At 38.1% G+C, this 18,665-nt stretch overlaps 1 protein-coding gene across 3 annotated transcripts in view; it reads right to left on the bottom strand.

Annotated features, from left to right (window-relative positions):
• The window catches only part of ADAMTS6 (ADAM metallopeptidase with thrombospondin type 1 motif 6), a 353,046-nt gene that overhangs the window by 92,633 nt on the left and 241,748 nt on the right, over nt 1-18,665 (bottom strand). For 2 of the 3 annotated variants that reach the window (XR_008917943.1, XM_056824862.1), the window contains exons 13-14: nt 11,886-12,031; nt 9,241-9,304 (exon numbers count right to left, since the gene is read on the bottom strand). The exons of the other annotated variant lie outside the window; for it this stretch is intronic. Coding sequence is in view for 1 of the 2 variants with exons in the window: in XM_056824862.1 (XP_056680840.1) it covers nt 9,241-9,304; nt 11,886-12,031 (210 nt within the window). In the remaining variant the exon portion in view is untranslated. The remainder of the gene's footprint in view (nt 1-9,240; nt 9,305-11,885; nt 12,032-18,665) is intronic. 3 annotated transcript variants of the gene reach the window in all.

The following is an 18,665-nucleotide window of genomic DNA, read 5'->3' as shown; positions in this document are numbered from 1 at the left end:
TCCTTTACAAATCCTTTTCTTGGAGAGTTTTGCCTCTAAACTCTAAATCTATGAGCCTTCTATTTGCTTCTTCATTTGTTGACCCCCCAGAGCATAAAAGTAAATATTGTACTCTAAAAGGGGGTCATTTAGGGGCTACCTGTTCACCATTTCTTTATGGCAGCCACATTTATGTAAGATCTCAGAGACATGCCTTTCCCTTAACTTCGTAGTCAGAAGGCAGACTAAGCATTTATAGAATCAGACTTAAAAAACATAGCTCATACATATTTCTAAAACTCTAACTGGAATTGGCTGATCTCCTACATTAATCGGTCTTAACTTCCAATTTCTTCAACTCTCTCTTCATTCTCCACCATTACAAGAAATCTTTATGAAATACTGGTCTGGAGGCAATTATAATACTGTTTTTTATTTCCTTGAAAATTCATTTCTCATTTATCTTGCTCATTGGTCCACAACCCTGGGGGTAGACAAGGCTCATCTTTATCTCTCCCCCAATACTAGAACATAGACCTAAGAAACATATGAAGCATGTCCAACCCCATCTTCCCACCAGGAGCAATTCTAAGGGAATCTACTAGTGCAAGTGGGGGTGCAGTGGGGGACAGGGTTGTCAGCTGGGAGACAGTCAGCTCTTGAACTGTTTTGAGATCTGGCAAATTCTTCTGGAAGGTGATCGCTTTCCAAGGACAGATAGATGTCGGAACCAGGATAGCCTTACTTGTAAGACATTCAAGAGATCCATGAGAAGACATCTTCTCCCCTGCCCAATCTCTGAGCTTTGCTAAATCTCATGGTTGTGCTGGCCTTTCCAGGTAATTTTTTATACCCAGTGCTTCTTCCAAGTATATGTAACAAATTATCCTAAATTTATATTAAGTGTATTATAATTTTCCCTCCTTAAGATCCTTATTTTCTGTCTTAATTGTTATTAAATAGTACTTCCAAAGCAGAAGAGCTGTAAGGACTAGCCAATTAGGGTTAAGTGATTGTACCCAGGATCCTGCAGAAAGTACCTGAGGTCATATTTGAAACCAGGATCTTCCAGTTTCAGGCCTGGCTCTCTATCTCTTGGGCCACCTAGCTGCCCCTGCATTGCATTTCTAATTGTAATCTTTAAAGGAACAGAAATCTGTCTTCTTAACGTGGAACAAGAAAAGGATAACTCCGGAAGATAATGCACCTGGATAGAAGGGCTAACTAAGGATATCTCAGGGAAATAATGCAACTGGGTAAAAGAGTGAAGGATAAGAGATTATCAGATGGGGGAGAATGGAATCGAAGTGAAAGGGCTGAACAAGAGAAGTTAACTAGTAAAGGAATGATGGGATAGTTACTGTACAAGATTCTTAATTTCTTTTTATTGTCTCTAATCTCACCTCTCCCAAAACATTCTACGGGCTGATATAAGATGAATCTTTCTAAAATGACACTTTCATCATATCCCATTGCTACATAAGAATCTAGAAAAGGATTAAATTGGTTCAACTTTTAGAGCTAATATTCAGATTTTCTTATTCACTTGGATATTTATTTATAAAGTGCTACTTTTTTTTTAAAAGTACGTTAGTGAATTCTTGCTTTCTGGACTCATAACTAACATCATATGATTGGCTCTTCAGGTTTGATATGAATTGTGCTGGATTGTGTTGTGAGAATTTCATAACATCCCTTCAGATGAATGGGAACCTGAGACGTTAGAAAAGTAGAATTGTAGTCACTGAGGTATGCTTTACGTCTGGGTCATTCTATATGTGTTTCATAATTTTTTTCACATATACACACATACATATATAGATATACACATGTGTAAATTCAGTGTCTTCATAGGAAAATCTCACTAAATCAGAATTTCTAGGATAGAAGATCTAGCTAAATTAGTAAACAGTTCAAATTCTAGAATATTTGAAAAGTAAATATTTTGTTACTTTTGAGTACATATAAAGAGTTTGTGCCACTTTAATGAATAACTAAGGAAGAGTTGTGCTCAGCATACTAATTGATTAAATAGAAACAAATGTCTTTAAATTACTTGAAAAAAATGTTCTTTTAAAAAATTAAAACTTCCACTTCCGGTTAAGATGGCGTCTTAGAGAAAGCTGAAGTTCAGATCTCCGGAAAACCCTTCCCGACCGATCTCAAACTATAAGCTCCTAAGGCGCTGAAATTCAAAACGATCAACAGCACAGACCCTGGGAACCCTCCTCCTGGACCTGGACCCGGTTCAAAAGGTACGGCTCCCCTTAAAAGCCAGAACCCGAGATCCCTCGGACCTCAGGGGTAGGAGCGCAGAGTCCAAGGCTCCCGGAAGCGGCAGCCGCGCCAGGCTCAGAGAGCAGGGTCTGAGGAACAACAACCCTCAGGGTCTTCTACCCAAGTCCCAGTCCGGGTGAAAGTTACTGCCTGGGGCTTCCGCTGCAGAGAGCTGGTCAAAACAACAGCAACCCTCAGGGCGGGCAAGACAGCCTCACGGGCTGGATCCTGCTATCCAAGTCTCAGTGAAAGTCTGTGCGCTCGGAGCTTGGGGAAGCGGCAGCCCATCCCCCCGCAGGCCGACGAAACAGCCTCACGGCCAGCGATTCTGAAGGCAACTTCCGGAAATCGAGCCAGGGGGAGAGTGTGGTCTCGTGGTCCGACCCTTCCATTCCAGTTCCAGTGAGGCATATTCAGTTTAACCCAGGGAACGCTCATAGAACCAACATCTGCCCAGGACTAAAGCCTCTGATCACCAGACAAAGACAAGAAAAGCCAATCCTCCACGTTCAGAGATGACAAACTCCACAGAAGCACAGAAGCCCCAAAATACCAAGAAAAATAAGAAGAAAGGGGCGACTCTGGACACATTCTATGGAGCCAAAATACAAAATACAGAGCAGATAGAAGAAGATATACAAGAAAATTCTCCAAAATCTTCCAAAGGAAATAGAAACTCTCCACAAACCCATGAAGAATTTGAATCAGAAAGGACCAAAAAGATGGAAGCCCTCTGGGAGGAAAAGTGGGAAATGATGCAAAAGAAATTCACGCATCTACAAAACCAGTTTGACCAAACTGTAAAAGAAAACCAGGCTTTAAAGCAAGAACTAATAAAGCAAAGCCAAAACACCAAGAAATTAGAAGAGAACATAAAATATCTCACCAACAAGGTGATAGATCTGGAAAACAGGGGGAGAAGAGAAAATTTAAGAATAATTGGACTCCCAGAAAAGCCAGAAATAAACACCAAACTGGACATGGTGATACAAGATATAATCAAAGAAAATTGCCCAGAGATTCTAGAACAAGGGGGCAATACATCCACTGACAGAGCTCACAGAACACCTTCTACACTAAACCCCCAAAAGACAACTCCCAGGAATGTAATTGCCAAATTCCAAAGCTATCAAACAAAAGAAAAAATCCTACAGGAAGCCAGAAAAAGACAATTTAGATATAAAGGAATGCCAATCAGGGTCACACAAGACCTTGCAAGTTCTACGCTGAATGATCGTAAGGCATGGAACATGATCTTCAGAAAGGCAAGAGAGCTGGGTCTCCAACCAAGAATCAGCTACCCAGCAAAACTGACTATATACTTCCAAGGGAAAGTATGGGCATTCAACAAAATAGAAGACTTCCAACTTTTTGCAAAGAAAAGACCAGAGCTCTGTGGAAAGTTTGATACCGAAAATCAAAGAGCAAGGAATACCTGAAAAGGTAAATATTAAGGAAAGGGGAAAAATGTTATCTTCTTTTACTCAAACTCTCTTCTATAAGGACTACATTTATATCAACCTATGTATACTAATATGTGGGGAAAATGTAATGTATAAATAGGGGGTAAAGAAAGACCAAATAGAATAATGGTTCTCACACAAAGATTCACAGGGGAAGGGGAGGGGAAGAAAACTCCTATAAGAAGGAGAGGAAGAGAGGGGGGGGGGGGTTACTTAAACCTCAATCTCAGGGAAATCAACTCTGAGAGGGAAAAACATCCAGATCCATTGGGATCTTGAATTCTATCTTACCCAACAAGGGTAAGGAGAAGGGAAAACCAAGGGGGGGAGGGGGAGAGGGAGAACAAAAAGGGAGGGAAAGAGAGGGGGGAGGGGGAGGGAACAAAAAGGGAGGGACTAAAAAGGGAAACATCAAGGGAGGGGACAAGGGGGACTGATTCAAAGTAAATCACTGGACTAAAAGGTAGAGCCGAAGAAGAAAAGGTTAGAATTAGGGAAGGCAATCAAAATGCCAGGGAGTCCACAAATGACAATCATAACTTTGAACGTGAATGGGATGAACTCACCCATAAAACGTAGACCAATAGCAGAATGGATTAGAATCCAAAACCCTACCATATGTTGTCTTCAAGAAACACACATGAGGCGGGTTGACACCCACAAGGTCAGAATTAAAGGATGGAGTAAGACCTTCTGGGCCTCAACTGATAGAAAGAAGGCAGGAGTGGTAATCATGATATCTGATAAAGCCAATGCAAAAATAGACCTGATCAAAAGGGATGGGGAAGGTAATTATATTTTGTTAAAAGGGACTCTAGACAATGAGGAAATATCATTAATCAACATGTATGCACCAAATAATATAGCACCCAAATTTCTAATGGAGAAACTAGGAGAATTGAAGGAAGAAATAGACAATAAAACCATACTAGTGGGAGACTTAAACCAACCATTATCAAATTTAGATAAATCAAATCAAAAAATAAATAAGAAAGAGGTAAAAGAAGTGAATGAAATCTTAGAAAAATTAGAATTAATAGACATATGGAGAAAAATAAATAGGGATAAAAAGGAATACACCTTCTTCTCAGCACCACATGGCACATTCACAAAAATTGACCATACATTAGGTCACAGAAACATAGCACACAAATGCAAAAAAGCAGAAATAATGAATGCAGCCTTCTCAGATCACAAGGCAATAAAAATAATGATTAGTAATGGTACATGGAAAACCAAATCTAAAACCAATTGGAAATTAAACAATATGATACTCCAAAACCGTTTAGCTAAAGAAGAAATCATAGAAACAATTAATAATTTCATCAAGGAAAATGACAATGGCGAAACATCCTTTCAAACCTTTTGGGATGCAGCCAAAGCGGTAATCAGAGGCAAATTCATATCCCTGAAAGCTCATATTAACAAACAAGGGAGAGCAGAGATCAATCAATTGGAAATGCAATTGAAAAAACTCGAAAGCGATCAAATTAAAAACCCCCAGCAGAAAACCAAATTAGAAATCCTAAAAATTAAGGGAGAAATTAATAAAATCGAAAGTGATAGAACTATTGATTTAATAAATAAGACAAGAAGCTGGTACTTTGAAAAAACAAACAAAATAGACAAAGTACTGGTCAATCTAATTAAAAAAAGGAAGGAAGAAAAGCAAATTCACAGCATTAAAGATGAAAAGGGGGACAGCACCTCCAATGAGGAGGAAATTAAGGCAATCATTAGAAATTACTTTGCCCAATTATATGGCAATAAATACACCAATTTAGGAGAAATGGATGAATATATACAAAAATACAAACTGCCTAGACTAACAGAAGAGGAAATAGAATTCTTAAATAATCCCATATCAGAAATTGAAATCCATCAAGCCATCAAAGAACTGCCTAAGAAAAAATCCCCAGGGCCTGATGGATTCACCTGTGAATTCTATCAAACATTCAGAGAACAGTTAATCCCAATACTATACAAACTATTTGACATAATAAGCAAAGAGGGAGTTCTACCAAACTCCTTTTACGACACAAACATGGTACTGATTCCAAAACCAGGCAGGTCAAAAACAGAGAAAGAAAACTATAGACCAATCTCCCTAATGAATATAGATGCAAAAATTTTAAATAGGATACTAGCAAAAAGACTCCAGCAAGTGATCAGAAGGATCATTCACCATGATCAAGTAGGATTCATACCAGGGATGCAGGGCTGGTTCAACATTAGGAAAACCATCCACATAATTGACCACATCAACAAGCAAACTAGCAAGAACCACATGATTATCTCAATAGATGCAGAAAAAGCCTTTGATAAAATACAACACCCATTCCTATTAAAAACACTAGAAAGCATAGGAATAGAAGGGTCATTCCTAAAAATAATAAACAGTATATATCTAAAACCAACAGCTAATATCATCTGCAATGGGGATAAACTAGATGCATTCCCAATAAGATCAGGAGTGAAACAAGGATGCCCATTATCACCTCTACTATTTGACATTGTACTAGAAACACTAGCAGTAGCAATTAGAGAAGATAAAGAAATTGAAGGCATCAGAATAGGCAAGGAGGAGACCAAGTTATCACTCTTTGCGGATGACATGATGGTCTACTTAAAGAATCCTAGAGATTCAACCAAAAAGCTAATTGAAATAATCAACAACTTTAGCAAAGTTGCAGGATACAAAATAAACCCACATAAATCATCAGCTTTTCTATATATCTCCAACACAGCTCAGCAGCAAGAACTAGAAAGAGAAATCCCATTCAAAATCACCTTAGACAAAATAAAATACCTAGGAATCTACCTCCCAAGACAAACACAGGAACTATATGAACACAACTACAAAACACTCGCCACACAACTAAAACTAGACTTGAACAATTGGAAAAACATTAACTGCTCATGGATAGGACGAGCCAATATAATAAAAATGACCATCCTACCCAAACTTATTTATCTATTTAGTGCCATACCCATTGAACTACCAAAATACTTCTTCACTGATTTAGAAAAAACCATAACAAAGTTCATTTGGAAGAACAAAAGATCAAGGATATCCAGGGAAATAATGAAAAAAAACACATATGATGGGGGCCTTGCAGTCCCAGACCTCAAACTATATTACAAAGCAGCAGTCATCAAAACAATTTGGTACTGGCTAAGAAACAGAAAGGAAGATCAGTGGAATAGACTGGGGGAAAACGACCTCAGCAAGACAGTATACGATAAACCCAAAGATCCCAGCTTTTGGGACAAAAATCCACTATTCGATAAAAACTGCTGGGAAAATTGGAAGACAGTGTGGGAGAGACTAGGAATAGATCAACACCTCACACCCTACACCAAGATAAATTCAAAATGGGTGAGTGACTTAAACATAAAGAAGGAAACCATAAGTAAATTGGGTAAACACAGAATAGTATACATGTCAGACCTTTGGGAGGGGAAAGGCTTTAAAACCAAGCAAGATATAGAAAGAATCACAAAATGTAAAATAAATAATTTTGACTACATCAAACTAAAAAGCTTTTGTACAAACAAAACCAATATAACTAAAATCAGAAGGGAAACAACAAATTGGGAAAAAATCTTCATAGAAACCTCTGACAAAGGTTTAATTACTCATATTTATAAAGAGCTAAATCAATTGTACAAAAAATCAAGCCATTCTCCAATTGATAAATGGGCAAGGGAAATGGATAGGCAGTTCTCAGATAAAGAAATCAAAACTATTAACAAGCACATGAAGAAGTGTTCTACATCTCTTATAATCAGAGAGATGCAAATCAAAACAACTCTGAGGTATCACCTCACACCTAGCAGATTGGCTAACATAACAGCAAAGGAAAGTAATGAATGCTGGAGGGGATGTGGCAAAGTAGGGACATTAATTCATTGCTGGTGGAGTTGTGAACTGATCCAACCATTCTGGAGGGCAATTTGGAACTATGCCCAAAGGGCGACAAAAGAATATCTACCCTTTGACCCAGCCATAGCACTGCTGGGTCTGTACCCCAAAGAGATAATGGACACAAAGACTTGTACAAAAATATTCATAGCTGCGCTCTTTGTGGTGGCCCAAAACTGGAAAACGAGGGGATGCCCATCAATTGGGGAATGGCTGAACAAACTGTGGTATATGTTGGTGATGGAATACTATTGTGCTCAAAGGAATAATAAAGTGGAGAAGTTCCATGGAGACTGGAACAACCTCCAGGAAGTGATGCAGAGCGAGAGGAGCAGAACCAGGAGAACATTGTACACAGAGACTAATACACTGTGGTATAATCGAACGTAATGGACTTCTCCATTAGGGGCGGTGTAATGTCCCTGAACAACTTTCAGGGATCCAGGAGAAAAAAAACACCATTCATAAGCAAAGGATAAACTATGGGAGTGGAAACACCGAGAAAAAGCAACTGCCTGAATACAGAGGTTGAGGGGACATGACAGAGGATAGACTTTAAATGAACACTCTAATGCAAATACTATCAACAAAGCAATGGGTTCAAATCAAGAAAACATCTAATGCCCAGTGGACTTACGCGTCGGCTATGGGGGGTGGGGGGGAGGAAAAGAAAATGATCTATGTCTTTAACGAATAATGCTTGGAAATGATCAAATAAAATATATTTAAATAAAAAAAAAAAGGCAAAAAAAAATTAAAACTTCCCTTGAAAGGTGGTTTATACAATACTTCAGATCTACTTCATTAAGAATCTACTTTGTTAAGAGATGAAATTTTCATTGGCATATTGGAGGTAAATTGGTAACTCAAATCTTACTTTAACTTTCAAATCTTACTTCCTTACATAGCAAGGAAGGACAATCTTTAAAAGAATGCTGCGGTAAGTCCTTTTGTAATTTAAACATCAACCCTATATGCTGCTGGGCATTTTCTAAATTCAGATTTTAATATTTTGAGCTTTCTTAAAGCTATATCCATTTATTCAACAAAGCCTTTTTGCCCCACCCCCAGTTCATATCCTGAATCACCCCAAATTCTGATTTTCAAAAAATCAAATCTATTATTTCATTGCTATAGGAACCTCCAAATACAGAAATCCGTTTATCAATTCCAATTGTCATCTGCTCTGCAGCTTATCTCACTGAGTTGCTCAGGGAAAACCCTAAAAGGTTACAGGACTTTGACAGAATTACACAGAAAGTATATACAGTCAGACCTGAATCCAAGTCTTTCCAACTGAAATTAAAAAATCTCAGTCTGACAGAATGCCAAATCAAGTGTTCAGAAACTCCAACCTCTGCTTTCTATCTCTAGGCCACTAGTCTATCCCTTTTTTTCATGTTAAATTAATAGGGTCTTTATAGAGGCTTTATTGTTTTTTAAATACTCCACATTTTAGATTTTCTATCTCCTTTTTACAATTGAATTTAATATAACAAAGGCCAAAGGAGACTAACATGAATGCCAAACCACCAAATAATAAATTCTAAGGGGAAAGTAGACTAATTTTTCATAGTGGAGTTTAGTTTTACTTACATCTGTGTTACAGGAGCGATACCGTTTCCTTTCCCCAAGGCAATATTTTCCACCTCCTGAAGGTCTGAAAAAATATTTTGTTTTACATGTGAGTATGATATATATATGTATATGTATATATACACACACAGATTCAGATTCTCTGTGATTAGAACATATTATGAGCTACTTTAAAATATTAAACACATTTTAAAAATTAATTTTTAATTACTTAGTCTACTGATAATTTATAAGGATAATAATTCTGTATGTAAAGCATAAAATTAGATTATTATAATTAACATTGTGTCTTTTCCTAATTGTCATGTTTAACATGCTTAGGAAAATTCAATGAAGCCTACATATTGCAATTGTCTTTGTAACTAGTTGCTCGGTCTTAAACATTAAATAAGGAAATCACTCAATTTTAGACTTCCACATATTACAAAGTCATTCTAGTTGCCTTCAGCATAAACATGGACTTGGTAGATTAAGTTATATTATTACCAGAGTCCACCAAAAACACGTTTATGTTCTTTCTAGGCTGAAAGAACAGGGATGGCAATAACTTGAGCTATTCACAAGCATCTTAGGAAATAGTTTGGTTCAGTGTAGGAAATATTAGAATGTTTGTATTTCTAATTATTCCTAATTTAAGAATTATCTAGAGGCCTTAAAATTTTACTTTGGAAATCATCTAGCTTTACGGGGTTTTTTCTGGCTTTATATTTTAAAGATAATTTCACTTACACATCATTTAATGAAAAAAAATCAGCAATACTGAAGTCCCTAGTTTACATGAATTATAGAATCATGTAATCTTGGAGGTAGATCTTGAAGATTAATTTTAGGAAATTATTTGGGCAGACTGTTTTTAGAAAGAAAACAATATATTTCCTTTTGTCAAAAAAATCCAAATCATCTCTTTCTTATTTATTATGTCTTCCACTGTCCGCCATTTCTTTATGGCAGCCACAGGTGTATCATATATTTTGCATGTGTTTTACAAAGGCCAGATCTAAGTTATAATTTTGGCTCCCTGGTTTCTACACTGATCCATTAAAATGATATTTGGTCAATTTTTTTAAACCCTCACCTTCCACCTTATAATCAATACTATGTATTGGTTCCAAGGCAGATGAGCAGTAAGGGCTGGGCAGTGGGAGTGAAGTGACTTGCCCAGGGTCACCCAACTAGGAAGTGTCTGAGGCCAGATTTGAACCCTGGGCTTTCCATCTCCAGGTCTGGTTCTCAATCCACTGATCTATCCAGGTGCTCTCTATTTGGTCCATTTTGAATATGGGTGCCAAGAAAGAAAATGGCCCAAGGGGTATGAGAATTAGGAAAGGAATAAGTGACCAATTTTCATGGTAGTGGTGAGAGTAGAAACTTTTGGCTAACAGGAGGGGAGAAAAATGGGAGAAGGCATCAGCTTTACTGGTTTGTGCTCACTAAGGGGCTAATAACTCAGAAAATAGTAGAGAGAAGAATTCAGGCAAAGCAGCAGAGAGAGAAAGTGGAGGCAGAGGTGTTTTAAAAAGAGAAACAACTCCATCTTAAGAGGAATAAGAAAGAAAGAAGATGGAGGATCAGCTAATCAAGAAAAGGAGAGCCATGGAAAGAAGTGTTTAGTCTTTTTGTGAAGAGCCAAAGTGAAAATTTTCTCCCTGCACAACAATCATTTATATAATTTTATAATTTATTTATATCTAGATATAAATCTATTTTATTATATATATAACTTATTTATATATAATAAAAACTAAAATTAAACAATAAAAATTATGATATGGAAGGCATCCTAATATACCTTATTGATTCCATGTGAACTAGAAAAAAGAGGAAAAGGCGAGTATCTTATCCAAAAATGGCAAAATCTGATTATTAGATTGGGGGACTATTTATCCTGGGGGGGGTGGGGGGAGGTGGACTCTATAATAGAAGGTGGCTCACCTGCCCCCATTCCTGGAGGGAGACATAAGGAGCCAGTGAGCCCAGCCCTGGGAAGGGCTTGGCCTGGGGCCAGAGGGACCTCCGAGGGTCAGGGTGGGAGAGGAGCAGGCTGACCTGCCTCAAGTCGTCCTGAGCAGAAAGGTAATGGCCAGCTCAGGAAGCTGATTCATGGGGGCACGTGAAATGGAAACTATTTGAACAAACGGGCAGTTTTCTTTTCCTTGTGATTTGTGATGTGAATCAAGGCATTTCAACCCTTGAGGTGCTCTCCCCGGCTCTTTTAAGACTAAAGGACCAGCCATCATTTTCTGTGACATGTGAAAACACACACACGCACCCCGACACGCACCCCGACCCGCCCTCGGGTTCTGGGGGAGGGATGATGGGGCTGAGCCGAGGCCGCATTTGGGAGGATGTATGAATCATGGGCTACTTCTGAGAGTGGAAAATCTTATCTGATGCTATCCCGAGATAAAGGGCCTCGAGGAGGGCACCCAGTGTTTAATTTTTCAAGGGGGTGGGGGGTGGGGAGGAGAAAAAAGCACGTCTGTCTGGCGTACGTCTTTCTCCTGCTCTCCTGTCGCGACGGGCTGCTCGGAAGACGTCCACCGGCTCGCTGGAGAAACGTTTTTACAGATAACATGTGAAACCACAGCTTTGAATCATTTCCAACTGTGTCTTTTTGTTGGCTCCGGCTTACTTTAGCTACTTACGCTGGACTGTCACAGTGTCTTAAGGATGAGGAGACGCCTCCCCCGCAGGTCCTGCTGCACTCTCCCCAGATTGACCAGGGCCCCCAGCCCCCATCTACGCTCTGGGGCCAAGTGCCAAAAGGAACACACTCTCCCTGATAACACCACTGCAAGATTTCATAGAAAACAGAAAATTAGCTTCCAGGCGGCTCGGCCCATCAGGGCAGACATAGCATATATATTTATCTCTATATATTTACAAGGGTCGGACGATGACCAATTATAGGCATGAGCATTCTCCCCAGAGATAACAGACGGCTATTTTCCTTTCTTTAGCCCTATTTAGACAGTGGTTAGAGTGTGTGTGTGACTGGTGGATTATCTTTTAGCCAGGCTCTGATTTATAAATCTGGAACATACACACCAGGAGGTTAAAAAAAAAAAAAAGCCTAACGGGACTGCTTTTGCCTGGTTCCTCCTCATCCTAAGTTCTTTTTTTTTTTTAAGTGTTCCTCATTAGAGAGGGAGCTGCAGACCTCAAAATCTTTTTTAGACATTTAGGTCTCTTTAAAAAGATTTTGAGAAAAACACACACATTATTATTAAACTCATGGAATGATAACGCAACATGGAAAGTTCCCCAGTAAGGAATTTTTATGATGGTAATTGCTTTTTCTTTAAAAAAGAAAGTCTGGTTGAGGCTACAATGGTAAAGGAATTTGTTGCGGTATTTCATCTACATGAATAGTGCAGACATAATAAAAGTAATGCCAAGACACTGGGGACTGGGTACAAAAAATCATTATATATACTGACTAGCCATCTGTATAGACCCTGTACGAACATGTGTCCTGGAATATTTTTCAGCTTTACCCCCTGCAATAAACCACATACACTGCACATAAGGAGAAAGCCATGCATAATTTACCAAGGAATAGACATATTATAATCAGCTCATAACTCTAGCATGATAAATCTTATTTTGCAGGGTATGGTAAACTCAAAGAATGTCTTTCTTTCTTTCTTCCTTCCTTTAAAAAAATCAAGAATTTTCAGGCTTTTGTTAGGGGCCTGTTCTAAATGATCAGGCACTGAAAAATAGCACTGAAAGACACAGCACATTTGCAGCAATAACAAAAAATAAACATGGAAATTTATATGAAAAAATAGCTCATGTTCTATGGTATAACATGGACCCAAATGCCCAAAGATACACACCACCCACCCCCAACCCATACACAGTCACAGAGGATGATTTTGCTTTTGCTTTTTTTTTTTTTATAATGGAGAAAACAAGACCTGTCATAGTTTTGTTTTGTTTTCTTAATTTCACAGTAATATTAACCTGTTGCTCTTCTCTTAACAGCTATAAGTTCTCATATTTTTTTGAGACTTTCATAATCTCTCATAACAAAGAAAATGCTGAATTTAGAGAAAATAAGGCCTGAAATCAAAGTCCACCTCCACCACCTCAAACCCCATCCCCACCCACAAACCCTTACTAGCTGTGTGACTTTGGACAAGTGATTTCACTGAACCTCAATTTCCCCATTTGCACAATGGGGTTATTACTACAGTGAGAGGCAGTCCATCAGTTTTGAAATCAGAAAGCAATGAGTTCTCTTCCCCTTGTCCATTCTGACAAATACTAGTCATGTGACCCTGTGCAAATTCATTCATCTCTCCATGTCACGGGTAACTAAAGTTCAGAACAGGTGCAAATCTTCATTGGTAGTTGAAGTTTCTTCCCCTAAAATTATCTGTACCAATGAGATTACAGGTCTGGTAAAAAATAAAATAAAACCATAGTAGCAACCTTCCCTAATTCTTCTGTGATGCTTAAATGAGATACTGTATTTCAATTACTTTGTTATTATATAAATGCCAAAAGTATCACCATCATCATCATCTTAGTCATCATCATCATCATCATCATTATTTCAATTGGCTTTCTAGAACTCCATCAGCTAAAGTAAATATTTCCAAACTTTTTGGTCTTGGAACCCATTCACACTCTTAAAAATCCTTGAGTAGATCTATCAATAATTACCATGTTAGAATTTAAGAAGTCTTTGTATTATTATAAAACTAGTTTGGCCCTCATACAATCCATGAAAGAATCTTGGGAAAACTAGGGAGTCCCTGGACCACACATTGCAAGCCATTGAGCTAAAGAAACAAAAATGCCACTGCAAAGACAATATTTATTGGCATCACCACCCAACCTTAATCACAAATCCAAGGGCATCATATTATTTTGATGTTTAAGATCTTACTTAAAAAAAATAAAACAGCTCAAGTATATATCCTAGTGCTACAAAACAAAGCAAGGTAGTACACATGAGAAGTAAATAACAAACAGAAAGTCTAGTGGAGAGATGGAAAACTGTGAGTTAGTAAGGTAAGGTTGCTGTGTAAGAAGTCATCCTAGAGGGGAAACATGGAGGATGCCCTAAGGGACTCTGAGCTGCTTGGCTAGGAGAAGAAGAGGCAAAGAGATGACCACTACTATTTTCAAGTACTATCTATGAAGAGCTTTGAAGAGGGCTATGCCAAACACATATCCACAAAGGATTATACAAGAAGAAAAATTGAAAGTAAAGCAGGAGATACATTGGCCAGATATAAGGAAGAATTTTCTGACTGTGAAGACAAAGTACAAGAGTATTTGTGATATTTGTTGATATCACTTCCCATAGAAGTAGGGTAATTTAGTTATTCATAGGCTCACTTCAGAGTTCTAGGTTTCCATAACTATTCTTTTTTTCCCCCTTTGTTATAACTAATGGCAACATGACCTAGTAGATTGAGACTGCTGTGGAGTCAGGGAGACCTCCAATCAAGTGTTGCCTCTGACATACACTGGCTGTGTAACCACGGTTAAATCATCCAATCTCTCACTGATTTAATAATGATTTTCATAAACTTTCTGCCTTCTATTCTACCTATCCGTGACCCCCACCCCCAATGACTGAAATCCTGAAAAGAAAAAACTCTACAAACATGATGTTTCCCTGAGAAGTTTTAAAGCTATTTTCAAGAAATACTATTATTTTTTGAATATGGCTTTCTACTACTACGATGCCAGTTGTTCATTAACTACTAATAAAACACATAAGGACTAAAAGTCCTTAACTTGACAGGACCAGGGGATGAATAACATCTATCCATTTTTCAAACAAAAAAAGTAATTTGTTAAATTTGATTTGAAATAAAATTGTAAGTGTTGCTATTTAATAGAATCGTACGGTTTTAGGGCCACAAGGGATCACGGAAATAATCTAGTCCAATTCTTATCGTTTTTCAGATGAGGAAATGGAAATCCAAAGTATGTAAGTCATTTGTCCAAGATCACACAGCTCGTTGCCACCAGTTTGAATTATTTCTTCTATATCATAAATAAATCAATTGTGGAAAGAACACAAAGAACTTGTAATGATTTTTTTAGCTTTGCTTTTCTTATCTCAAATACTAAATTATAATGAAGGGAAAGATTTAATAGCATCCACCCATCTAAATGCTACTTCAGACTAAAGATTAGACTATATGGAAGAAATTCACCAAGACTAACTTTCATTTATTAAATGTAATTCCCACCCCACCTTTTCATGGGATAAAGAAAAGAAAGTCCTCTAAGAATGAGGGAAATAAATGCCTTTCTTTGGATTTTATTTGAATTGCTATTCTCGTTTCCTAAAAAATAATCACAAGGAATAGGACAAGGCAAGTAATCCAACAGATAAGCTGTTTCCTACAGAACTAGATTTTGGGTAAGAGATAAAACTCACTGTTTAGGTTATAATATATTGCTTAGAATGCCATTATTACTTGTGAATGGTTTGCTAGAAGCTCTTTCACAGCATAAACTTATGCTACTCATTTTATCAATTCCCTGGAAATATGACAAAGTATGTAATTATGTCAGCAAGTTAAATAACGCAGATTTATGAGTGAAGAACTAACAAGCTAAAATAATAAAGGAATCTCCTCTCAGCTAGTTGTTACAGAGAACAGGGTCAGGTTTAACAGGCTAACTATGTATGGGACTAGCAGCTAGGAATGTTTATATTCTCAACTCAGCCCTGAATCTGATTACTTCTATGACCCAAGAGAAGTCATTTCATTTCCTTGCTTTGGTTTCCCCATTTATAAACTGAGAGTTAATTTTAATTCTTCAAGTCCAATAGGGCTGGGGGTGGGGCAAAATGAGGATTTAGTAAGGGAGTAGTTAAGACAAAGTTAATTGCTGATGGTGGTCTCCAAGGTGGTACAATGATACCAAAAGATAACTTTCTAATTTTATGCTGCATGTAAAACTGCTATCCTAAATAAGAGCTAAATAAGTTAATTCATTAAAGGCAGAGTACTTGTTTGTCTGTCTGTTGAGTCTATCTATTCATCTATCCATCTATCATCCATCCATCCATTCATTCATTCATTCATTCATTCATTCATTCATCCATCCATCCATCCGGCTGTCTGCCTATCTAACCATGTCTAACTGTCTGTCTGTATCTGTCTATCTAGCTATTTTAATAACTAAAGTGTTGACATAATGGCTTTGGGATCCAGGCAAGTTACTCTAGGTACTCTAAGCCATTTTCTTAGTTGCAGTGGAATGTCAACATGCATTGATAGTGAGAATTTTCCCACCTGGAAGTTCCCCACGTCAGTGAAATCCAAGGTCCAATCCCTGCAGTGTTCACTGAGATCAGCTCTATTAGATTTGGGTGTCTAGCTTCAGTTTTGGAGATGATCATGGGTTTCTAGGTTGAGGACTAGAAATTCATTTTACAGAGTAGGGAGGGGAAAGCCCCAGAGAAGTTAGGCAATTTCTCCAAGGTCACTAGGGAGTAAATGAAAAGTTTAACATTTAAACTCAATTCTTCTGATTGTAGACAAAGCACTCCTCCCACTGCACTACCCTGCCTGTTTGAGGTAAAGCACTGCCAAAGTCTGAGGTAGATAAATAAATATCATGACTATATCAGTCATTTTTCTTTTTCATCTTCTCTAATATTTGAAGGATTTATTTTTAATTGCCCAAAGAAAATAATCTACAAACATGATGCTTTCCTAAGGAGCTTTTAAAGTATTTTTAAGAAACACTATTTTCTGAGGGGCAGCTAGGTGGCACAGTGGGCAGAACACTTGGCCTAAAGTCAGGCAGAATCATCTCCATGAGTTCAAATCTGACCTCATACACTCACTAGATGTGTGAACCTGATCAAGTCACTTCACCCTGTTTGCCTCAGTTTCCTCATCTGTCAAATGAGCTGGAGAAGGAAATGGCAAACCACTCCAGTATCTTTGGACACTGCTGAACAACAACCTTTATTTTTTTTTAACAATACTACTACTAGAATGTCATAGTCGCTCATGACTTACTAACAGGAATAATAAAGATTAAGAGTCCTTAACTTGAAAGCATCAAGTGATGGGTTCCAACAAAGATAAAATATAAATCAAGTAATGAAAAAAAAATGAACTAAGATTCCACATGAAGGACTTATGAGGTGAGTAGAGATGTAGGATTAATTTGTTTTCCCCTCTGCAGCAAGACTATTTTGGAGGATGTAATTTTGGGATAATCTGTACTACAGCCAGAACCGAGCCCAGCCAGCATCTGGAAGGAGAGACCTCTAAGGAAATCCCAGGTTTCTAAAGGAAATGGTATTGGTGATTCAATACAGAGCATTCTTCCTGAGTCAGAACAGCCTTGGGTTGGAGGGAGCACTCTGTGCTATTTAGAAGGACTATCTTTCAGCTGGGATGTAAATAATGGTCTGCTTTGCAGGTGCAGGGACACAGAACACTAACATCCTGGACCAGGTTCTAAATCAGAACATGTCATCCCTCAGCATCCCTGCTTCTAGGATAATTGGAAGAGTTATTCTCCACTTCCTGCTTTTAGCAGTTCTGGTCCCAGGCAAAGTATACTGCAAGAGCTAAAGATGTTCATAAGCTGTATCACTTACCCAATAGCTTAAAAGGGTATTTAATTCTAAGCCGATTTGAACTGACGCAGTTCTGTTTCAAGATCGGAGGAATCTGGGTGATTTAACAGAAACCTCATTTTCACTCACTTTTTTTCTTCCATCATGGGTTCAGAGGTCATTATATCAAGTTTAAAACAACAGATTAAGTATTTCTTTTAAACCCTTACCTTCCATCTTAGACACAATACTGTACAAAGTAGAAGAGCAGTGAGGGCTAGGCAATAAAGGTTAAGTGACTTGCCCCCAGTCATACAGTTAGGAAATGTCTAACTAAGGTCACATTTGAACTCAGGACCTCTGGTCTCCAAGCCTGGATATCTACTGAGCCACTGAGCTGTTCCCCACAGATTAAGTATTTAAGAACCTCCTTTGCAATGCCCAGCAGAGCTAGCTCCTGAGTGGTTTCCATATCTCCCTAATCAATAATGCCACCCCTAATATCCTAATTTTTGCCATCTCCATCCCCATTTACTATTTCATCATCCTTCCTCAGATATTGGTACAGGGCTGGTTCCAGGCCAAGGAGCTATGACTGTTACTGCATCTGAGGAAAGTTCTCTGGCTGGAAGTTATGCTGATTGATTCTCAGGAGTTTCTGACCCGTGGACACACAGTACCAAGTGCACTGTCTGGGCTCATCAAATTTCCTCCTTTTGTTAATGCTACTGTCCCTGAGCATCTCCATTCAGACCATATGGTTCTTATTCGATCCTTGAATGGCTTGTTCAGGCAGCCTTCCAATGGCTGTAATAGCGATGTCAGACCCCCCAGGACTCACGCGAAGATCAGTTTTTAATTTTTT

This window comes from Monodelphis domestica, chromosome 3 (genome assembly GCF_027887165.1).
Source record: "Monodelphis domestica isolate mMonDom1 chromosome 3, mMonDom1.pri, whole genome shotgun sequence".
Classification (NCBI taxonomy): Eukaryota; Metazoa; Chordata; class Mammalia; order Didelphimorphia; family Didelphidae; genus Monodelphis; species Monodelphis domestica.
Note: the sequence above shows the minus strand (reverse complement) of the source record. Positions and strands in the feature narration are given on the sequence as shown.